The sequence below is a fragment of the Cladophialophora bantiana genome (assembly GCF_000835475.1).
Source record: "Cladophialophora bantiana CBS 173.52 unplaced genomic scaffold supercont1.10, whole genome shotgun sequence".
Classification (NCBI taxonomy): Eukaryota; Fungi; Ascomycota; class Eurotiomycetes; order Chaetothyriales; family Herpotrichiellaceae; genus Cladophialophora; species Cladophialophora bantiana.
The window spans coordinates 1003042-1025901 of NW_015971584.1; the positions used below are offsets into that span (position 1 = coordinate 1003042).

At 52.1% G+C, this 22860-nt stretch overlaps 10 protein-coding genes across 10 annotated transcripts; 5 read left to right on the forward strand and 5 right to left on the reverse strand.

The window, feature by feature from the left end:
* Positions 1-130: 130 nt before the first annotated feature.
* On the forward strand, positions 131-1305 carry Z519_07268 (uncharacterized protein; the record flags this gene model as incomplete). The annotated part of the gene is made up of 3 exons (XM_016765003.1): positions 131-225; positions 280-830; positions 890-1305. 3 exons carry the CDS (start codon positions 131-133, stop codon positions 1303-1305), a joined length of 1062 nt encoding a protein of 353 aa, XP_016618953.1.
* A 501-nt stretch (positions 1306-1806) lies between these two features.
* Positions 1807-3177, reverse strand: Z519_07269 (uncharacterized protein; the record flags this gene model as incomplete). Its single annotated transcript, XM_016765004.1, has 1 exon — positions 1807-3177. One exon carries the CDS (start codon positions 3175-3177, stop codon positions 1807-1809), a length of 1371 nt encoding a protein of 456 aa, XP_016618954.1.
* Positions 3178-3579: 402 nt separating this feature from the next.
* On the forward strand, positions 3580-5265 carry Z519_07270 (uncharacterized protein; the record flags this gene model as incomplete). Its single annotated transcript, XM_016765005.1, has 2 exons — positions 3580-3594; positions 3649-5265. 2 exons carry the CDS (start codon positions 3580-3582, stop codon positions 5263-5265), a joined length of 1632 nt encoding a protein of 543 aa, XP_016618955.1.
* A 492-nt stretch (positions 5266-5757) lies between these two features.
* Z519_07271 (uncharacterized protein) lies at positions 5758-6963 on the reverse strand (the record flags this gene model as incomplete). The annotated part of the gene is made up of 2 exons (XM_016765006.1): positions 5758-6537; positions 6817-6963. 2 exons carry the CDS (start codon positions 6961-6963, stop codon positions 5758-5760), a joined length of 927 nt encoding a protein of 308 aa, XP_016618956.1.
* Positions 6964-9137: 2174 nt separating this feature from the next.
* Positions 9138-12149, forward strand: Z519_07272 (uncharacterized protein; the record flags this gene model as incomplete). The annotated part of the gene is made up of 1 exon (XM_016765007.1): positions 9138-12149. The coding sequence occupies one exon, from the start codon at positions 9138-9140 to the stop codon at positions 12147-12149; it is 3012 nt and encodes a 1003-aa protein (XP_016618957.1).
* Positions 12150-12818: 669 nt separating this feature from the next.
* Z519_07273 (uncharacterized protein) lies at positions 12819-14087 on the forward strand (the record flags this gene model as incomplete). The annotated part of the gene is made up of 3 exons (XM_016765008.1): positions 12819-13197; positions 13437-13671; positions 13811-14087. The coding sequence occupies 3 exons, from the start codon at positions 12819-12821 to the stop codon at positions 14085-14087; spliced, it is 891 nt and encodes a 296-aa protein (XP_016618958.1).
* A 697-nt stretch (positions 14088-14784) lies between these two features.
* Z519_07274 (uncharacterized protein) lies at positions 14785-15357 on the reverse strand (the record flags this gene model as incomplete). Its single annotated transcript, XM_016765009.1, has 1 exon — positions 14785-15357. The coding sequence occupies one exon, from the start codon at positions 15355-15357 to the stop codon at positions 14785-14787; it is 573 nt and encodes a 190-aa protein (XP_016618959.1).
* Positions 15358-15831: 474 nt separating this feature from the next.
* Z519_07275 (uncharacterized protein) lies at positions 15832-17509 on the forward strand (the record flags this gene model as incomplete). The annotated part of the gene is made up of 2 exons (XM_016765010.1): positions 15832-16752; positions 16802-17509. 2 exons carry the CDS (start codon positions 15832-15834, stop codon positions 17507-17509), a joined length of 1629 nt encoding a protein of 542 aa, XP_016618960.1.
* Positions 17510-18078: 569 nt separating this feature from the next.
* Z519_07276 (uncharacterized protein) lies at positions 18079-19140 on the reverse strand (the record flags this gene model as incomplete). Its single annotated transcript, XM_016765011.1, has 1 exon — positions 18079-19140. The coding sequence occupies one exon, from the start codon at positions 19138-19140 to the stop codon at positions 18079-18081; it is 1062 nt and encodes a 353-aa protein (XP_016618961.1).
* A 1336-nt stretch (positions 19141-20476) lies between these two features.
* Positions 20477-21274, reverse strand: Z519_07277 (6-phosphogluconolactonase; the record flags this gene model as incomplete). Its single annotated transcript, XM_016765012.1, has 1 exon — positions 20477-21274. One exon carries the CDS (start codon positions 21272-21274, stop codon positions 20477-20479), a length of 798 nt encoding a protein of 265 aa, XP_016618962.1.
* Between the last annotated feature and the right edge of the window lie 1586 nt (positions 21275-22860).

The window sequence follows — 22860 nt, forward strand, 5'->3', positions numbered from 1 at the left end:
TACTCAGTACAGAACTCTGTGCTCTATCTGTCTATATCACTACGAAAGGATCCGGCATTGAGCTTGAGAACCCTCCAGACCTCGTCCTCCCATTCTCCTTCGACGCTCAAAAAGCGGCTCAGACAGGACAATGACGAAACCCGGGGAGCTGGCGCCATGGGAAAGCGCCATTGCAGGTGCCACTGGTGCTGTGCTTGCAAATGCGCTGGTCTACCCGCTGGATATGTATGGAAAACCCTGACTGGAAGATAAAAGATAAGGTGCTAACTTGGATCCCAGTGTCAAGACAAGATTACAAGTCCAGATAAAGAAGAAGGGCCATGTACACCAGCATACGGCCGAGCACCATCACTACGAGTCGACGTGGGACGCTATCAAGAAGATTGTCGACCATGAGGGCATTATCGGCTTATACTCGGGCGTCAATGGCGCTTTGATCGGTGTCGCCTCCACAAACTTCGCCTACTTCTACTGGTACTCAGTGGTGCGGTCTCTGTACACAAAATACCGGACTGCTCCAGGAGGCCATCCAGGCACAGCTGCTGAATTGTCACTGGGTGCCGTCGCAGGGGCAATCGCCCAGATATTCACAATTCCCGTGGCCGTCATCACCACGCGGCAACAGACCCAACCCAAGGGTCACAAGAAGGGTCTATGGGAGACGGGTAAGGAGGTCGTCCATAGTGAAGATGGCTGGAGTGGACTCTGGAGGGGTCTGAAAGCCTCTCTCGTGCTGTGTGTCAACCCAGCAATCACATATGGCGCTTATCAGCGTCTGAAGGACATTATGTTCCCCGGTCGGGCGCGACTCCATCCATGGGAGGCTTTCCGTAAGCCACAAGACAATTCTGAACAAATGTGTAACTATCGTGCTGACATGCATATACAGTTCTCGGAGCAATCTCCAAATCAATCGCCACAATCTGCACCCAGCCCTTAATCGTCGCCAAAGTCGGCCTACAATCCCGACCTCCCCCAGCTCGTGAAGGCAAGCCCTTCAAAACCTTCTCCGAAGTGATGGCATATATCATCGAGCACGAAGGCCCACTCTCTCTTTTCAAAGGCATCGGTCCTCAGCTCATGAAGGGTCTTCTTGTACAAGGTATCCTCATGATGACCAAGGAAAGAGTGGAGTTGCTGTTCCTGTTACTCTTCTCTTACATCCGAATCATCAGGGAGAGGAAGCTCAAGGAGGCAGCCGCCAAGCTGAAGCAGAAATCTAACGGACTCAGGAGCCGAGCCATGCCGGTTGCGGAGAATGTGCTGGAGAAGGCAAAGGCCAGTATGCCTGCTACCATGAAATGAAGACCGTGCTGTTAGCTGCCAAGTTGGATTTCGATTTTTTGGGATAGATCTTGGTGGGGAGGCAGGTGTTGAAAGCAAAGACAACAGGTCGGCCAAAGATCAGCATTTACTGAACGGTGCATGGCGTTGTTCGTGTCCCGTCAAACATCCACACGGGTTTCTATCAGGGATATACTTCTGCTCTTTTTTTTGTTATGCACGCCCTGAGTTGTACTGTTTCGTGTCTAGGATGTAGCGTCAGGCGGCATGTTCAAGAGGCAATATGAAGACAGAAAAGGCGAGCAATGAGAAGATCTTAATGCGCAATTCTGGTCAACTTTCAGGATCAAATGAGCAAGGCCATTTTAAACGCAACGGTACAGTGAAATCGTGCAGACTTTTCGCCCGCCGGTGGTGTTGCTGTTCTCGTACAGACCCTTACAGCACATTACTCCCCTCAGGTCCTCAACTTTTGTACACGTACCAGTCTCCAAGACATGGTGTCGAGGGAAAGGGAAGCAGCTAACGATTTCGCTTCTTCGCCCTCCCCGTCTGACTCTGCCGCCACTCTGCGGCCAGTGCTGCGGACTCCGATGATGTCTTCCTGAACACCGCGATGAAACCGCCTCCGAAGGTGCGTTCGCCGACGAGCGGGCGGCAGACCATGACTGGCTGGTTTTCTTGCGATGTCGAGGAGATTTCGTCCTCAGCAGGCTCCTCATCCTCGGTGTGCTTGTAGTTCGCACAATCCGGGAGCTTATTCTCATCTCCCGCCTTCGAAACCACAACAGGTACTTTCTCCGAACCAGCACGTTGGGTCGTTCCATCGGTATTAGTGGAGGTGGTTCCCTTTCTCGGCTTCACAAACCTGACGTCCCACTTCCTTCCCGAACTTATGCCCTCGCCTAGTTCCAAAACCTTCTCCATGTTCAGAGGTAACGACAGCTCTTGAACTACCTTCACACAGTCCGCGATTTGGGTGATCGAGGGCACAAACACAACTAGTTTTGCCCCGTCGCGCATCGTGGGCTCGACGTGTCGAATCTGAGAATGAACGCCAGGCATATCAAGGAGGACAAAGTCGAGAAATTCGGCATTTATATTTCGTTGGTTTGCGATCCACTCCTTCACCTCTCCTGTGTAGAAATCCACATGCGGCCAGTATAGACCCCTCCGGAACCCACGCACTATCTTTTCGGCGTGGACGCTATTCGCTGGAACAACTTCCACTGTATGTAGAACTGCACCACGGCTTTGTTTCCATTCGTCCCACGCCCGTCGGAGCGAATTAGACTCAGAGTGAGCTTCTTCAGCTGCCGGAAATGAATGCGTTGGTGAGTCTGTCACTCTACGCAGGTTGGGTAGCTGGATGGCCGGAGGAGGCGGGTTTGCGGCGGCTATCGCTCGAGCAAGATGCAGTGTGAGGCTGCCATGACCTGTACCTGCTTCCAGGATCTGGAGGCGGGGCAGTGGGACACCCTTGTCTGGAAGTGCGGTGTATGGTTCAGGGTGTAGGTCTAGCAGAGAGACGATCGACGATGCATAGCTGGAATAGACCGGAGTCACGAGCCTGGGGGTGAGCGTGACATAGTCCTCAAGCGACGGGAGTTCGATCTTATGTAGAGACCCCTTTGAAGATCGGACGTACGTTGAAGTGACTGGTTTGCCAATGATGTCGTTCAGGGGGATTTGGCCCTTCGATGAATCGTACTTTGAGTTCCGCTGCAGAGGAAAAGTGAGCTTTGATCCATCTACAAGGACTCTGTCACCCTCCGCGAACCGGGTCAAATCTCGAGGGGTAGCATGCTGGAGGACGCTGGGAGTCTTGGAAAGGGGCCCTTGGGATCTTAAGAATCCAAAAACTTGTTTCAGATATCGAAACACCCCAGACATGCCACCGCTCAACTCAACACTTCCCCGAAGTTACCTCTCTCGTGGAATAAAATCAGTCAATCCCCCCTGAGCTGGAAACCCTTCTAAAAATGTCGAGGATGTATACTGACGACACCGCTCAGGGAAGGTCAGCCGAAACCCCAGATTCAACTAGTCCGCTTGCGGTAACTGCCTGTCGATCTTTCTTCTGTCCAAATATTCGGGTCAGGGACATGTTCCATATTATTTACCGCAATCAATTGATGCTGTGGCAACAGTGCACCAGATGATTCAGTACACCTGTCCCAGAAAATCTCCAACGATCATTGCTACTATAATATCAGATCAGATTGAAGCTGCAAAGGCCTTCGGCAGTCCAGAGGGTGAGCCCGCTCACGCGGCCTCCTCACAGCACATGTGAACATGACCAGAAGACTTGTATGTGCTCGACCCTGGCGCCGACCCGTTGCGGGTCGCTGACCATTCTTCTAGGTACGCACCGGCATCCAGCTCGGCTTGATAATCGCCATCGTCTTATTCCTCGTCGTATTCCTCGATAATAGATACCGAGTTCTCCCTAATGCCATCCACAGCCATCTGCCTGCGCACCATCCAGGCTTTGTGGTCACCGATGTGACAGTCGTCACCTGCTCATCATTAAACCCTTTTAGCCGGTGTACGGTCGACGGCGAGGACTGGCACCGAATTGAGAAGGACTTATATCTTGGCAAAGGTTTCCTGTCAAAAGCCTACCTTTATGTGCAGAGAAAGCGCGAAGATGATCTAAAGACGCACGAAGAAGTAGTGACAGACGTTAGGATTGGTCGTCTGCAGCCCTCAGTGGTCGATCCAACTTCAAAGGATGAAAGATGGGAGTCTCGCCCCGCTGGAATTTGGATCAAGTTGTCATCGAAACGGCACGACAAGATGGTAACGGGAGTCGACGTCCTCTTCGGCGCCGATGCGGTGGATCCTCGCTCAAACTGGGAAATCCAGGACATCTCCTTATTCATTGATGCAGACCGCGAGTCACCCGAGCCTCGTCTCACAGTTCGCAAAGGCCCCGCTCTGAAAGTCGAGAGACCCATCCCTCGAATACGAAAAGACGGCAAATTCAAGATCATGCAAGCAGCAGACCTCCATCTTGCGACGGGCTTGGGGAAATGCCGCCATGCATTACCGGAAGGACAAAGATGTGAGGCCGATCCGCGAACGCTTGATTTCATCGCTCGGATGATCGAAGACGAGAAACCAGATTTTGTAGTCCTCACCGGCGACCAAGTCAACGGCGATACCGCACCCGACGCTCAAACCGCGATCTTCAAATACTCTGAAATGTTTGCGCGACACAGGATTCCCTATGCAGGCATATTCGGTAATCATGACGATGAAGGCAACCTCAACCGCGCCGAATCGATGGCCGTTATGGACGGCCTCCCCTATTCGCTCTCAACCGCCGGTCCCGAGGACGTTGAGGGTGTGGGCAATTACGTGGTGGAAATCCTAGGTCGAGGATCTACTTCCCACTCCGCACTGACTCTGTACATGCTCGACACCCACTCCTACTCTCCCGACGAACAACACTATCACGGCTACGACTGGCTCAAACAATCCCAGATCGACTGGTTCAAGACCACGTCTCAATCCCTGAAGAGAAAACACAAGGAATACACGCATATACACATGGACCTGGCATTCATTCACATTCCCTTACCAGAATATCGCAATCCAGACAACCTAGCCTGGGTGGGAAATTGGACCGAACCACCTACCGCCCCGGCATACAACTCAAATTTCAAAGACGCACTCGTCGAAGAAAATATCCTCGTCGTCTCATGCGGTCATGACCACGTAAACGATTACTGCCTGCCTGCAAACAACAAAGATAAGAAAGCTGCCTTGTGGATGTGTTACGGCGGCGGTGCGGGATTCGGCGGCTACGGAGGGTACTATGGATATCACAGGAGAGTGAGATTCTTTGAGATGGACATGAACGAGGCGCGGATCACGACATGGAAGAGACTGGAGTGGGGCGACGAAGAGACGCTAAAGAGGAGGATTGATGAGCAGATTGTTGTGGATGGCGGAAGAGTCGTCACGGGCATGTGATGCGAGGAAAAGAGATCTTACATCCCGAATGTGAGATGGCGGGTACGGAGTTTTTGGCGGTGGACGACCGTATTGATGTTGCTTCTCATTGCTATTATATCGTTGTCTCCACGGAAGGGAAAAATCTTGGTCACGAATATAGCATGTACAGACGCATGGCGTTCAGGGTCAAGATTGGGCTGGGCTGGGCTGGGTCGGATTGTTCTTGAAATGTCGTATCATTACCTAGGGTTTTGTGTTCTGTTTGCTGGCTTTGCATCCATCGCGATTCGGTCGCCCGGTTGAGACACGATACAAAGAGCAATGACGGGGGTTAAAAGGCAAATGAAGCGGTCGCGTGGCGGCCACGGGGGAAGAGAAGCCATGATACCTCTTTTTGAGAATTGTATAGGCTCATTCATTCACCTCCGTTACCACCCAGCCTCGAGAATCCTGAGTCGTTAGTCGTGAGTACCGCGTCCTCTCCCCAATGCTTTCTACATGTATACTGTGTCACCACCATTTCTCACAAAGAACTCTTCTTTCCTCCATCCCGGGAGCTTTTGCCAGCAACGCCACGAATTCGTCGGTCATGGCGGGCAACCCGCAGACATAGACGACCGTGTGATCCCTGCCGCCTTCAGGTCCGAGAGCATCAAAGAGATCATCATGAGTGATCCGCCTGTATCGCGTTGCCATATTCCCATCTCCGACTTCGTCTCCCTTTGTTCTTTCCGTGCCAGATTCTCCGCTGGTGACGAAAAGAGTGTATTTGAAGTCAACACGGTCGTGGTTTTTCCACCTCTCGGCTATGTTCTTCAGTCTCTTCTCAAACAGAATCTCCTCTTCCGCGCCGCCGGTCTCATCATTCTTCTTATCCCGCCTTGAAGCATACAGCAGTCTGACGGTTCTTGTCATTCCACCCGCTTTGTCCGCGCCCAATACATCCAAGGCTGAAATCATGCTCATAATGGGATTTATTCCCACCCCTCCCGCGACAAAAACCACTCTGTCCAATTTCTGGCATTCTTCTTGGCTCAATGTCGGAGGCGGGTAGACGAAATTCCCCCCCACTCGGAATGTCACCGTTGAGTTGAGGATTTCTTGGGCGGGATGCCAGAGGTATGCTGCGGGTGGGTTTGACGGAGATGACTGAATAGCCAGTTCTATGTGTGGGTCATCTTGGGACTGAGAAGACGATTGAGGCGGCGATGTGATGGTGAAGCCGCCGACGACGTCGATGTTGGGAATGTACAGGTCTATGTATTGGCCTGGAAGATGATGGAGACGCGGCTACTAGAATCATTGTCCATGTGAGCCTGGGAGTCCCCTTGAGAAAGACAATAGGCATCTGCTTGTCAATCGAATTGGCATAATCTCAGAGACGCAAGCAGTAAGGTTCCCAATCAGAAGACCCTTGACATTGATTATATTGCTCTTGGTGGAGAGCAAACAACCCGGGATGGCTGCGCCATATCTCGACAGCAACGCGTTTCTCTCGTCTGAAAGGTGGAAAACATGGTCGTAAGGAGACAAAGATTGTTATTAACTGCATGAATGAAAGGCACATACTCCATCTCTTTGCAAGCTGAGTCTCAGTAACCGGATCTTGGAATTGACATGTTCAATCTTGCTCAATCGGGCTGTCCATATACCCTCCTGACGGGGATCTTCAGCAGTTCTGATGATATGGGGAATCGAGTCTTTTACGGTCGCCATTCTTCTCGAACCTGTAAGGAGACAGTGTACAGGTGTGAGAGGGCAGGTTCAGTGCTTGAGCGTAGGTTCGACGGCCGCACCCCACGAGAAAGTGAATTGAAGAATCGATTCATAACATAATGGTAGTTGGGCGAGGCCTGGTGGATCTTATTACGTTCTGTTGAGGCCAAACAGGAACATGTTGAAAGTCGTCAATCGAAAGTGGAAGTCGAAGGCGTGAGCCCGAGTTGTGCCCAGTTGACGACGGAATGGCCCCGCCTGCGTACAATCCTTGCAGTCTGCTTGTATGATACTCGGTGCAGTCAGTCCAGTATTAAAAATCAGCCAAAGAGCACGAAGGGGACTTTATTTGTGACAAGAGACATATATATATTCGCTTATTTCGTCGTCTTTGGTCCTTTGCTATGAGGCCAGAAACAGCCAACCTGGCAAGGGACCAGCTAGACCAGTCGCCTGCGCTCCTCCACTAATTGGCCTCGCCTGACAACATCTTCGAGGACCATCCAGGAATCGGGCATGCAACAACCACCATGCTTTTCTGATGTCGAGATGCTCTAGTTTTCTTGTGACTTTTTCCCCTCGCCCACGAGGTTCCTGCTTTTTGACCCACAGAAATACCTACGCTCTTGATCAGTCCCGTCAAATTCCTACTCCACATGACGAAATTCGCAGATATCTGTCAGAGGCGATGGTCTGAAGAAGTGCTTGGTTCTTGGAAGCGGAATCAAGCATCCTGGATCGGCGACATCTTGTGAGAGGACTCTGGGAACCACCAGATGTGATCGTATCGAGATTCTCTGTCGTGTCAGCATAGATCCCGACATGTGACCCTAGCCGCACAAAACAAGCAGATATCGAGCATTCACCTTCAGACGTTTGCGTTCATATCACGGCTGCTAGCCAAGTGTATTCTTTGAGTGGGTGGAAGCCAAATACCTCTAGAACAATGACCATGATATCCATTTGTGGCGGAAGGCCGGCCACAAGGCATCACTCAGCAGCGAGCATCACACATGGACATTAATTGGATCGCGACTATTGGATGTACAAATGTGAGAACCGTGTCTTTAATGAGATCGTGAGGGGTGGATGGCTAAGCGCCGTATAAGGGGGATGTGTCCTGGGAGCTAGGTGGCGGCAAATTTTTCACGATGGTTGGTGATATCCACCATCAACGTCCGTTGAGCGAGCATGTAAAGGCCCGAAACATATGTTGACACGACCGCAAAGGCTTTCAGATATCTCTTTGATGAAGTTCCATTCGTACCAATGCTTTTTCAAGTAGATCACGGCCAGCGCAGGAAGAGAGGCTGTAGCAATGAGGGGCTGTGATGGGTGCACGCGGGAAGGGAAAGGGAGGAGTCGTGATGAACCGCCGCTGGTTGTCTCATGTTTGAGAGATGGCCATGTAGATGAATGACAAGATAGCTCTCGTTGCAATGATCTTGATGATATCTCGGATGATCCGTTTGATGGAAGAAGCGGAAGAAGTGATGGGATGAGATGCGGTTGCATCAAACTCGGATGGTCAGAGCAACGCCGAGATGCTCCAATTTGGTTAATAGTGGGCGGCGACACGGCTAGGACTTTCTCTCTCTCAACCTCACTCCTGCCAATACATCCCCATCTCCCTCGGCACGACCAAGTCTGATAATGCACTCTGGTCGACCTACACCCCCTTTGCGAACGGTGCGGAGGATCAAGGGCGAGAAACGGACAGCCTGTGCAGGCCAGCTGAAAGAGTTTTCGATATTAGTGGAGCATATCATACCACCGGGTCCAGGGAGGGCGCACCAGGTAACTGATACCTCACACCTCACACACCCCGTCTACCCCCCCTTCACCTTGACAATGCTGATACTATCCAGTCTCTCTGTTAAAAGACCGATTCGATCATTTCATTTAACTTCCTGACCCATCTTTCCACATATTGCGCCTGGCAGTCGCCAATATCAAACCAATCATTGACGGGTATATGTCTTTATGGCGGCAGCAATAGCAATATCAAACACCAAGGAAATCATGTCTACCACAATACTCGACGTTAGTGTGGCACAGGTGTCGATTACGGCTGGTTCAAGGTATGCTGGCTCGCTTTGTGCGTCTGGGACGCAGCAAAGTCATCATAATGGTGGCCATTTTGATACTGATCAAAGTCCAGCCATGATCAGACAATGCGTGACTATTCGGACGACGATTCTGTCATTAAAATGGAAAGCGACTCGGACGATGCTTCATCAAGCGGCCCAGCATCCGTCTTACGAAGCCTGCAGCTTGAAAGCGAAAACCGAGACTCTCCCAATAGCTCCATGACCTCGGGTTCCGTCACCTCTTCGGCCGCAGAACAAAAGACGAAAATCATACTCAAGATGGACGTCAAATCTGAAAATTCGAACAATGTAAGCCCGTACATGTTCTTGAAGGCCTCGACGACCTGCCGACCCAAATCGTCCATTCCCCCGAGGCTATCCCCTTCCGAGTATGCCAGTCAGTGTGTGGCTGCGGCAGAAGCCTCGAGGCTCGATCCGTATGCCTTGCACGAAGATGAGCACAAGTTGTTACAAGACAAGTTGTGCTACTCCCACGTCACGGTATATCTGAATATACGAAACGGCATTCTCAGGTTGTGGTCTCGAAATCCAAGTGTAAGCGTCAACCTCGATGAAGCCATCGGTTGCGCAAGAGATGAGCGATGGACCCGCCTCGCTTGCTTTGCATATGAATGGCTCGTGCGACGAGGCTACATCAACTTCGGATGCGTCGAGCCCCCCTTCATCAGCCGAAGTGTTGGCCGTGGCCGCAAAAAGGAAGCATCCCGAGAGACCGTTGTGGTCATTGGAGGTGGCATGGCAGGCCTCAGTACCGCACGGCAGCTCACCAACCTGTTTCGGCACTATCCCGATCGTGCTCCTCCGAGGATCATTGTACTTGAAGGCCGTGACAGAATAGGTGGGCGAATCTACTCACATCCACTTACCAGCATGCGATCTTCCAGGCTCCCTCCTCATCAAAGACCCACAGCCGAAATGGGTGCCCACATAATTGTCGGTTTCGAACGTGGCAATCCTCTCGATGCTATTATCCGAGGGCAGCTTGCTCTCGAGTACCACCTCCTGCGAGACCTTTCTACCCTCTACGACATCGATGGCACACCCGTCAACGGCGTAAACGATGCAATGATTGAAAGATTATACAATGACATCCTCGAGCGTACTGGTCATTACCGACTCAAGCACACTGTCAAGAGAACTGCACCAGGTGACAAAGATCTGATTGAAGCGGGACGTGATCCTCCAGACGAGGACGGAATCACCATCAAACAGTTTGAAGAAGCTACTGCCCTGGGCACGATCGACCAGCTTTTGCCAAATAAGAAGTCAAAACGACGTGGCGCAGGCCACCGCGCTGCGAAGGGAGACAAATCCTCTGAGGAAGTGGATACTAGTATGGAGACCAAAATGCAGCTTCCTGCGGCGCAAGCAGCCAAGGAGTTTGGTTTTCTGTTACGAAAAACAACTCAGATGCATGAGACGCTAGAGCTCGACGGTCTTGCATCACAGCTCAATCAATCACTTGGCGCTGTTATGAACTCGGGGGTTGACCAGTATCAGAAGTTCCTTGACCTCAAGCCATATGCTCTTCGGCTGATCAATTGGCATTTTGCCAACCTTGAATACGCAAATGCTGCCAACGTCGACAAGTTGAGCCTCCGTGGGTGGGACCAGGACATTGGCAACGAGTTCGAAGGAGAACATGCCCAAGTCGTCGGTGGCTATCAGCAGGTCCCGCGCGCATTGTGGCGCCATCCGGAGCCACTCGATGTTCGAACACGAAAGCCTGTCAAAAGCATCCGATACAGCGCTGTGGGCTCCCAAGCGAAAGCGACCGTCACCTGTGAGGATGGCCAGTCCATTGAAGCAGACAAAATTGTGTTTGCTGCTCCACTTGGAGTTCTGAAAGAACAATCAATTCAATTTGATCCACCTTTGCCTCAATGGAAGCGCGACGCCATCAGGAGGATGGGATTTGGCTTGCTCAACAAAGTGATCCTGGTGTTCGAGAAACCCTTCTGGGATATCGGCAGAGACATGTTCGGTCTCCTGCGCGCCCCTCGGAACGGCCAGGGTCTCCACCAGAGCGACTACAAAGAAGGCCGTGGTCAGTTCTACTTGTTCTGGAACTGCATTGACACAACTGGGCTTCCGGTTCTGATTGCTCTGATGGCCGGCGAGGCGGCGCATGAAGCTGAAAGGCTCAGCGACGAGATCCTCGTTGGACAGTGTTTGGAGCAGTTGAGCAATGTCTTTGGCGCCGCCAATGTTCCATTACCACTGGAGTCAATTGTGACTCGTTGGGGGTCGGATCGTTTTGCTCGAGGGACTTATTCTTACGTCGCGGCCGAAGCAAGGCCAGGTGACTATGACCTCATTGCAGCGCCCATACAGAATCTCTTCTTCGCTGGTGAAGCCACAATCGCAAGCCATCCAGCAACCGTTCATGGTGCATATCTGTCCGGTCTTCGTGCAGCTCACGAGGTGTTCGAATCCATCGTGGGGCCAATCGCGATCCCACCGACGCTGGTGCCCGCCGCCAGCGCAAAGAAGTCATCCGCTCCGGTTGAACTCAAACTCATGGAAACTCACATGGCACAAGCTGGCAAAAGGAAAGGTGACGAACTGCTCCCCGCAGGCACTTTTACGAGGCCTGTAAAAGAGAAAGATAATGCTCTGCATGAAGCATGGGACGCAGCGATGTGGGTCCGGATTTATGACGATCTAGGACCTCCACCAGTCAAACCACAAAAGGCCAATGTAAACTCTTTCCTCCTCTACTCTGGAGAACACTGGGAAGAAGTCAAGGCCCGCCTTGCAGAAGAACGAAAGAAGAGTGGCAGGAAAACGAAACAATCCGAACGCGATCAAGTACGAGTTGAACTTGGGAAGATGTGGTCCGCCCTCTCAGAGGAAGAGAAGAAGCCATACACGGACCGCACAAACAAGAATCGCGAAGAAAACGAAAGGGCCTTGAAGGAATGGTCTGTCAAGGCTGCGGAATGGGATCGGCGCACCTGGGAAGTTAAAGACGTGTGGATCAAGGAGGGAAATAGTTTTGAAGAGTTTTGCAAGCGGAAACGGGAGGATGAGGCGGCTATGGACGCCGAGGCCGCAAAACGAGCGAAGGTCTAATAGCATTCCATTAGACTCCTTGCATTCAACGTCGGTACGATTTATGCAAAACCAAGGCATCAAAACGCTGACGAGCTCGATATCGGGAAATAGTGTATGGCATATTTGGTATGGGTGAATTTAGTGAGGTATCAGCGCTCTCGGGTGTTTTTCTCAGCTAATTAACAGCTAGATCAGAGTACATGTACGCACAGTCAACGAGCATTGCATACCTGAGACCTGATATTGAAATAGTAAGATCAGGCAGAGGTCATTCAGCCTCGCCCCTGTGGGCAGCCTTGCAAGGTTTGCCATGCCGATATCGGGGTGTACCCCAGAATCCGGATTTGCCATGATTGATCCGGAGGGGTGGGGGTTGACTTACATCAGATGTCAAATAGTACCTATGTCATTCGTATTCAAAGAGTCCAAGCGTGCGAATACGTCTCTCCTTGGAGTACGTCCGTCATCCACCAGCGGTCTAGATTGACGAGGTGCCTGCTCTAGACATAGAAGACACAGGTCCATCTTCGTCACATCCAACTGATTGGAGACCTGACCCTGAATCCCATTCTCTGTATCATTGTTCCCATACACCTCTTCAACCTACGCTCAGGCAGGACACAGCAAAGACGCATTCCTCGTCCATCGAGATTATTGATACAAAAGAGTGAAAAAAAAAAAAAAGAAATGGGCCAATTTTACGAAACATTCCCGCCCTCGCTCGTCCAATGGCTACTGGAGCAAAAAGTCTTCTATATCGCCTCGGCCCCCTTGTCAGGCGAAGGGCACGTCAACGTCTCTCCCAAAGGCGTCTCGGACAAGGGCGGGCCTTTCTTTGGCGTCATCAAGGAGCCCAAGAGCGGCTCTTCCGTGGACATTGATGAGGTCGAGGACGAGGAGAAGAAGAATGGAAAGAACGTCGTCATCCGCAAGTTCTGGTACATGGACCTGACGGGCTCGGGCATCGAGACGACTTCGCACCTGCACGAGCCCGGCAATGGGAGGATCACGGTCATGTTCAATGCGTTTTCGGGCCCGCCCAGGATTTTGAGGATCTTTGGCAAAGGTGAGTGAGTTCGCGGTTGCGCGATTCGAGCCGGCACTTCACAGCACGGCACGGCACGGCACAGCACAGCACACAAGCTATTGAGAGCACGAGAGAGTATGCATGAGATGGGAGGCTGGCCCGGGGCGTCTTACGTATCCCCTCCCCTTCGGCTCTCGCGAAGCCTCTTCCCAGATGAAAGATTCCTCTCTGGAAGCAAAGAGTGACCCAGCTAAGTCATTGCCCATTTTTTGCCGCAGGTACGCCTCTGGAGTACGGGACACCAGCATTCAACGACATCGTCGCATCCCAGAACATCACCATAATCCCGGGTACCCGCTCGATCATCCTGGTGGATATCCACCAGGTGGGCACGTCGTGCGGTTTCTCCATGCCGTGTTACGACTTTGTCAGCTTCAGACCGACCTTGAACGATTTCTTTGAGAAGCGCGTCGCGAGCGAAAAAGCTGGGAAGAGAGAGGATGGGATTGAAAGGTTCACTTTTTCTTTTCTTTTTTTTTCCCCTCCTTCTCCCTGCCCGCTGTATTTTTGATCTCACCCTCGGCTCCGTCACGTCTTGCCCTGTCCCTGTTGACGTGACACGGTGCGCCCCGGCTGACCCTGCTGCTCCCAGATACTGGGCATATAAGAACGCATGGAGCATGGACGGCTTGCCTGGCCTGCAGCGTGGTGTCAGGACCGCCATGACCGACGACGTGAAACCCATCAAGAAAATGGTCGGGCCATATGCGCCAACGAATGGTCGATCGCGACGACCGAACAAGGTCTTCACTCTAGGGCATTTGATTCTGGTGGCCATCCTGACTGCATCGAGTACCGCTGTTCTAGTTTTGATTCTGTTGAGGGTCGGAAATGAGAAAATGATCTTCGGGAGAGGAATTTGGAGCTGAAGGGTTGCAGTTTGTGAGGGATAAAATAAAATGAAGGTGGAGATGTGTTGGTATGGGGCTGCGCGAAGAGCAGATTGATCCGATTCATCGGATAAACAAGGAATTTAAGGACTTGTGCGAAAAGGCGTACAATGCCTTGAGTAGACATGATGTATTCTGCCAAGGTTGGCAACAGGGAGAGTTGACTGCAAACTGACAACGCTCTCATGAAGAGTGAATAGTATACGGAATATATAGAACAATTTCCAAGCTTCCCCCCAAACCCTGACCCGAGAGGTGCGAAGTTGTCGCGCCAACTCTTTCCAATGTCCAACCATCAGAGATATCTTGACATGACCACCACCTAGTGTTGAGCCGCTGATGACATTCTCGGCCGACGGCGTGATATCGGCAAGGCAATTTTGCGATTAGCCCATGAATCGGTTTCCACCGCTCTCGAACTTCAGAAGTTTGGAGGATAAAAAGATTCATTCAGGTGTGATTCCCTCGGGCGCTGTGCCTTAAGTAAGCGGGCGAATAAGGCTAGCGGTGGGGCCGAAGCGAGCTCGTTGCATCGACATGCTTTTGAGAAAGTCCCGTCAGGGATGCATTTCTCTCCTGAAAAGCACATTCCTTGGGTGGAATATGGATCCTTGAGACGCGTGTTCCTGAGGTTGTAGGTTACTCGTAAGGAACCCTGGGTGCCGGTGTCTGGGATTCAGCCTTTCTTGGTGGCCATTTCGGAACTGTCCTGCGCCAATTGGCACACGGCCACTGCGTTCCTGCCTACCCAGTCGAGCTCGTAAAAGAGTGAATTGGGTTTGTCTCTAGAGCGGCGTAACATGCGGTGATTTTGGTTGGTTGTCTTGCTGCTCTTTTTACTTCGCCGTCGCAGCGATTTCCGTTCAACTCGGCCCTGAAGAGTTTTGGACCTCGAGAATAAATTTTCAACAAGATATGCTTTGTACTGGTTTGTTTTGGGATTCGGTTCTGGGGTATGCTCTGAGGTTGTCCAGTCCTCGTCACTGGAGGGAGGCGTGGGGCTGAGGGTGGTACGCTCGAGGTCGCGTGGGTCGACGAGGGCGAAGTGTCCTTCTAGATACAGATTGTAGGAGTTGCGTCTGAGGAATCTTGGGGCTTCTCTGGTTTGTTCGAGAGAGTCTAGTCGTGACTGCAGCTGGGTGGCAAAGAGGTGTGCTGTCTTCTCTTCGAGGAAGCCTCGGATGCCATCGTCTAGGATGACGGACGGAGATCGCGTCCTTTCTTCCCGCCAGGCACTGTCATGCAACATCAGGATGAACTCGTCATGGCATCAGGTGTATATGAAGAGGTTTGGTGGAAGTTGAGGTTATCAAGATGGTGAATGACGGGCAAATGTCGTTGTCGTGCCGGCCCAGCCACCACGCAGCACGTGCATCGGGTGCCAAGCCGGCAACGACGGGAAATTCCGATCATCGCCGAGCGCAAATGCCGCTCGTCTGTCCATTGTAGACGAGCACTACTATTGAGCATACAAGCCATTTGAGAATTGCTGATCGAGTCCTATATCTGGCCCAAGTCTGATGGAGTGTTGTTGCAAAATCGCGATGCGGCTATTTATCACGTTGTAAAATGATATTGAAGAGATGACCAGGGCGGTACCCTTCGTGGTGCGTCTGCCTATTTGCACCTGACGCCTTTTGCGGCCGTGTTTCTATATAAACAACGGGCGTCCCCCAAAAAGAAAGACTGAACTCTTCTCTCTCCCGGGCAAGCCACATGCACAATGGCTGAAGCGGGTAAAGAAGATTCCGAGACTCTACCCAACACGCCAGATACAGTGCCCCTGGATGACCACTTCTTCAGCCCCAGGACCCGCGCAAGGCTGCAAGGCGACTTCGCTCGTCTGGTCCCCGTCAATCACGCTGCAGTCCTTGCGTTTCATTCAATCGCCGAACGTACGAGGCTTGACCCCGATTGGAATCCTCACATTCGGAAGTTCCTCTTCATCGAGGAATCTGCCCGCCAGCTTTCTCCTGAATGGGACGGCAGCGATGTTTCCAGCGACGCAACGGGCGGGTACCCGGCTCAAGTGTTGATGGGCTACTACAGACTTAGTTTGGAGATTCTGACCAATCACACTAGACTAGGCTGGGTTATTGGCAGTGGCAGAAAGGATCTCGTCAATGGTGGCGTTGATTTCCTGTTGACCCTCCAGAAAAACAGACATCATGTCCATGGCCGACATGCTCGGCTGGTCCACCATGCACAGAATGGTGCCTTGATGCTCGTCGTTGGCAAAGGCAAGGTTGTTCTCGTTAACGGTATTGAGAGACTGGAGGGCTCACAGCGAGTTCTCGGGTCAGTGCGTACCGCCCTGTCCTTCGGCAATCTATCCTACAATTTGGAATTTACGGGACTGAATGAAAACAACTATCGCCAAAAGCTAGGGGAGCTATTCACGAAGCTTCATCCCGATGGCGACGTCCCCCCAATGTCTCTCGAATTGACGCCCCTTGAACACCACCATGAATTGCACGGGTTTCTGATACACTCCCCGTTCGCATCTGGCGCCAGCGGTGTGGTGTCTGCCGGCTTTGAAAAGTCATCCGGCCAGGCGGTGGCGATAAAACGCGTCAAGCGTACGCCAGCGACCGTTGCCCGAATCCAACTCGAAATCCAAATCTACAAGAAAATAGGGAACCACGTAAGTCTGATCGATAATCTATGAGTGATGCAATTGCTTACGTGGGAAGCCAAATCTCTGCCACTTGATGGCTGATCTATATTCTGGAGGCGATGAATACAGCACGGGAAAGTCCAAGATTAATGATGTCTACTTGGTGCATTCTCCACTGGCCAGACAGACATTTCTTGAGTTGACCCTCTCAAAAAAGTCATATGACGTCCGTCTGTCCGCCTTCCACCAGGTCTTGAAAGGCCTGGCCCATCTTCATCACCATGGAATCATGCACAGAGACTTGAAGCCCACGAATATGATGATAGTGTCGTACTCACCCGTACATGCAATTATTATTGATTACGGGAGTGCGACTTTCGATGCCACTTCGACAGATCATTACTGCGGAACTATCGCATATCTTGCACCCGAAATTCTCAAGCTCAAGTATCAGAACGAGAGTCTGGGCCAGGAACCTTATGATTGCCGTGTTGACGTCTGGGCCATGGGACTTTCAGGATATCAACTTTTCTTCCAGGAGCCTTGCAGGTGGGAGAAAGGTGTTAGCAGTGCCGCTCATAAAGTCATCATACACAACTTGAAATCCCGCCCAGCATCTATTTCTGATGTGCTTGAGAAGATGCTTTCGTGGCAAGGTGCGCATCGCCCCAATGCAAATGAGCTACTTCAGGCCAGTATTTGGTCCAAGCTTGCCGAGGGCGCTGAAGCTCAAAACATGGATATTCCTCCATCGTCGTACGCTCCAAAAAGATTGAAGAGATGAGTTTTGTGGAGCGGCAAGATATTTCAAGACGCTTCGGGCCCGTATTCCTCTAGCCGATGCAACGGGCTTTGACTTGCTAAATGTAGCTGTACGAGCACATACAGAGCGGTATTTACAACTCTCGATGAATCTCCCCACCGTTCAGCCGACATGCAGACAACATTCAGGGCTTCCAAGACGACCATCTAGGTTCACAAAACTGCCAGATTCAGCGCTGAAATACTACTCAAATGCCTTTGGGACTACGGCTGCCACTACCTTGGGTGCTCTAAAGAGCCGTTTCGCGGCAATATCACAGGAAATACAAACGAGGTGCTGAGGCGCCATGCTCTGGACTCTACCGCATAAGGTACGAGATATGCGTGTCTCAACCGAGACGTGTAGGGAATTCTGGACCATGATCCAAGTTTTCCGGGTTCACCAACTATGATGGATACCTGAGCTCTTTTTAGAAGAGGCGCGGTGTGAGCCAGGATACCTCGTGAGAACAGAGCCGAGTTCCCAACACACGCTTCAAGAATGAATTGTCTTCACACAAAACTCAGTGCTATTCGACTGAGTAAATGCCCCTACAACCGACTCTTCAACTCTGGACCGGGCCACCAATCTTGGACCTTTTTCATGACCCAGCTGGCGATGCCCGAATTCACTTCTTCAGGACACTCCAAATTTCCCCAATGGCCAGCTTTGATGACAAACTCGGTCAAATCCTCGCACGTCTCTCTCATCTCCTTAGGGCATTTTGGGTTGTCTACCGTCTGACAGACGGCATCATACTCGGTGTGGACAAAGAGGACGGGCATCTTTAGCACACCGTTATTCACGCTCTTCTCGAGCGTGTATTTCCGATTCGCGGTATGGTTCAGATACCAGGCTGTGGCACCCTTCCAGCCGTTCTTTGTCGCACTCGCAATGAGGTCGCCGTATATCTCAGGATCGAGAACCGTCCTTTCGAGAGGGAGGTCGGGGATGGGTGCACCGGGGCCTCCAAACCAGCCCTTGTGCTTGGTGACCTGAGAAGTGCGAGCAGGTCCCTTGCCGGTCTGCGGGGAGCCTCTCGAAAACACCAACTTCAGATATGCGGGCAGGTTTGATTCGAACTGCCTGTCGACGGCCTGGGGGTGTTGCTCGTAGAAGACCTGGTAGTCCCACTGTCCGTAGGGGAACTCGCTCTCCGGGTAGAGGTCTCGATCGACCAGTTCAAGCAGCGCCGGCAGACCCAGCTCGAGAGTGCGGTAGGGCACCGAGATACCGACGATGGCGCGGCAGACCTCCGGGTGGTGGCTCGCGATGGCATACAAGGGGCCGCACCCCCAGTCGTGGCCGACCCAGACGGCATCCTTCCTGCCCAAGTGCTTCAGCAGTTCCAAGAAATCGGGTACGAGCTTCTCTAGCGCAAAGTCGCTCGGGTCGTCGCTCGTCCAGGTACCGCCGTAGCCCGGCATGTCAGGGGCCACACAGTAGAAGCCTAAGCTCGAGAGCGAGAGGAGCTGGGGCTTCCATGTCAAGGCGATGCCAGGCCAGCCGTGGAGGAAGACGACAAGGGGCCCGTTGGCGGGGCCGGCGGTGAGGTAGGTGTATGGTTTTGCGGAGGCCGGGGAGGTGAAATTGTGGGATGTGATGGAAGACATTATGGGTGGTGGTTGTTATTCGTTCGTTGGTTGTGACTTACCGGGTGATAGATAGATGAAATGTACTCGTGATGTAGTCTTCAGACAAGATCCGACACGTATATCTATTTAACCGGTATATTTATGTATACATAAGAGAGAAGATTCGTCATATTCGAAAAGGAATCAAAAGAATAACTAAACACTCCACCACACACAGGGCTGTTATGCCTGCAAATCCATGCTATGCCCAAGTTAAGCAAGCAAGCAAGTAAGCCTACCTCGTGTACAGAGGGGAGTGTTGCGAAGCCTCGGCTCTGATGCAAGATTGACCCTGTGGTCCTTGGAGGATTCCCTGTTCCAATTTCCCGTTCTCCTCGCGTACTATGTACATACGTGCGAGTGCAATGGAGTAGCGAGTGCGATCATCACAATGAGGAAGGGTAGCCGGTGTGATTACTGAGCAACCGATCTGAAAGCAGACAAGACATGGTATATGGAGCAACATCTACGGGCCGGATACCAGGGACAAAGGATTCTTGCGAATACGCTGGACTCCATCGGCAAAATGGTTCGTCAGAATATGTGGACTATCCAAAATCCTGACTGAGAGGGGACAGGAAAGGGGAAAAGGTCCGATCAACTGGCCCAAGTGAATAGGAACATGGTGGGATTAAAGGGCCGAGGGGACCAAACATGTCACCGCTGGCATTTGCGAGGGGCAGCCCGTGGATTGCACTGGTGCCTGTGCCCGGCGAGCTGGGTAGGGATCGGTAAGGGCTACCTGGCACCCCAGCACCTGGGCTTTAACTACGGAAGTACCTAGTGCCTATCCGAAGCTGGTAGGCGGGCTTGGGCCACCAGGCCGCCGACGGGGCTTTTTGCGTTATCAATCAAGACTGGAGCTATGCACAAGTTGGCTGGCATATCGACGACAACTAGGTATGCATGGCAGTACCATGCCTTCGCAAGCTCTCTCACCTGTCGCCTTCTGTCTTTTAGAGCTGGTTATGAAAATGGTCATTTGTCACCTCATCTAAAGTATTGATGCTCAATCGCGGTCCGTGGGACGCACGGGCTAAATGTATAAAGTATGTGGTAGAATCGAAGATATGGAAACGACATCGTGACACCGGCCGTGACATCCCCGCTCAGAATGAACTTGTGGCCAGATTCGGGGGCTGGATGTTTGGGGAATATCGATGACTGCTCAAAAGCCATCCATCCTGCAAGGACTATAACACGTCCTCGCCAACGCAGTTTGTAACACCGGCCCTTGCGCCTCGCCTCTTAGACTCTGGACGCCTCTATAATCTCTCAGCAACACTCCTCCCAATGCTCCACCAGGGCCACCTCTTCACAAGCTGCCCCTCCGAGGAAATGCCACCCCTTGAACCGCTGCATCATCCGTGAACCAGCTCACCTTTTCGCCGCCGCCCTCATTGACAAGTCCACAAGGTAGACTCCTGCCTTCGTCATCCGCTTCCAGGATCTTCTTCAAAATATCCCTCTTTCCAGCTCCCGTCACCACGAATACAATCCTGTGAGCATGCGTGACCACAGGTAAAGTCAACGTGATTCTTCTGGGCGGGGGTTTCGGGCTGTCTTCGATCGCGGCAACCCATGCATCCGATTCCCGCAAGAGTTCGTGGCCAGGAAATAGACTGCAGGTATGGCCATCCGGCCCACAACCCAAGAGGATCAGGTCGAAGATGGGCAGTTTCACCGAGTCCTTGCTGGCAAATATTGACATAAGAACTTCTTGGTATCGGTCTGCCAGCTCTTGGGTGTTGTCAAGCTGCGTCACGTCAATAGGATGGACCGTGGGAGTCCCTTGCTCTTGCGGAATCTTGTCGAGAAGATCCTTCTTCAACAAGCCATAGTTGCTGTCCTCCTGGTCGAAGGGCACGGCTCGTTCGTCCGCGAAGAAAATCTGCCATTTCGAGAATTGGGGCGTGAATGCGGGGTCTTCGTGGTGGCCTGGCTCGAGGAGCGCCTTCGCGAGGGTCGCGGGGAGACTGCCGCCTGAAACGGCGACTTTGAAGCAATCATGCCTGTGGAAGGCCGCCTTTTGACAGGAGAGGATATAGGTACGTAGGTGCGCAGCGACTTCGTCGACGGTGGGGTAGGTAAAGAGGTTGGGTTGCTTGCCCATCTTTTTTTTTTTGGGCGCTGGCGGGGCTAACTCTTGCAAGTCGTGACGGCTGACTTTACCCTCGGCCGTGGGAAACAATTCGTCTTCCGCGCCACGGTCTTCTTGCGGATGAAAGTTGAGGAGCGGCTGAATGAAAAGATCACCTGAGGGCGTACGCTCGCGATACGGGATCGAGTCGTGGTATTGGGGAACCTGAACAGGTGGGGCGTATGTTCAGGCCGGAAATTTGGTGACGCGCATCGGAGTCGAGTCGGCTAATGAGTTTTAGGCTGGAAGAAGGAGCGTCCAGAGCAAAAGGGAGTGAAAGGAGAACAGAGTTGAGGTAGGATGGGAAGGAAGGTTAGTTGTGGGCAGCGATGTCTATCTTCAGTTTCGCAGAATGGAAAAAGTGTCGCCTCGTCGCAGGTGCGAAGGTTTGCAGTCGTCGATCAAAAAACGTGGGCCGGATAAGGTGCTGTAGAGGTGCTGCTGCCACCGGCTGCCAGAGAACGTCTGACGTCATGGAGGGACGGTCTGACAGACTGCGGGCAGAGTATCTTATTGGTGCGGTCACGGCGGACGCCCTGATATTGCAGCAGGTCAGACTCATCTTTACTATTGAATGCAATCATGCTGCTCGATAAGCTCCGGATTGCTGACTTTGCACGACTCGGGTGACTAAGCAGTTGATGCGGATCGGGCTCTGTTGGCTCTGGATGGGCTACAAGTGCGCGAAATGGCTCCCCTGAGGTGCTTCCTCAGAAGAGAGAGCAGTAGCGGACCAAAGGGGGGCTTACCTACACCTCGCTCAAGTACGAGGTACGGGGGTACTGGGTGCTTACGTCTGGGTACCCTTCTGTCCCATGCGATATCATATGGCCTGTGCGCTTTGTGCTGATACCTACCGTGTACTTCGTATTTGGTGGCGTGCGAGGCACGTGCAACCAGCCTCTCGTGGAGCTCGATACTATCGTTCCCCAGTCCCCAAGGCCCGGAACAAATTTCCTTTGAGGGCAGAACATGAAATCCGGTGGAGAAGCATCAATCGTTGCGGTAACCCTTCAGCAATGGTGCATAGCTGAGTGTTGTTCCTCGCTCGGCTCATATATCTTCACAGTTGTGATACGCACACACTTTGTTGTTTAATTTCCCTCAGGGGGATGGTGGTGAGTGATATGGCTTATGACTATGCCTTAATGCCTCGTCAGGTGTCCTGTGGACGGACCATTAACGCGGGTTACCATTGTGGATCGTTGTTCCGGGTTTCCTTGCGCGCTCGCCCTTGAGCAAAAAGCGCACTGAACTGGCACGCAGCTTGAAAAGAAAAAAAAAAAAAGGTGGGGGGCAAGAGGGTAGAAATGGCCGAGGAGGAGAAGTTGGTATCCGAGACCAGATCGATCTCTGTATCAAGTACCTCTTAAGTCGTCGGTGCCAACGCCTCGGTTCCCAGTGATGGGAGGAGGCTCCGGAGACATCAGAGGCACCCAAGAGGGAAAATGATAGGAGGTGACGAAACACATATTGCAGTAGGTGTGGCGCTCGCCAATAATACTGTACTGGTACAAGTTCCAAGTTCAAGTACTTGTTACAGCCACCACAACCTGTGG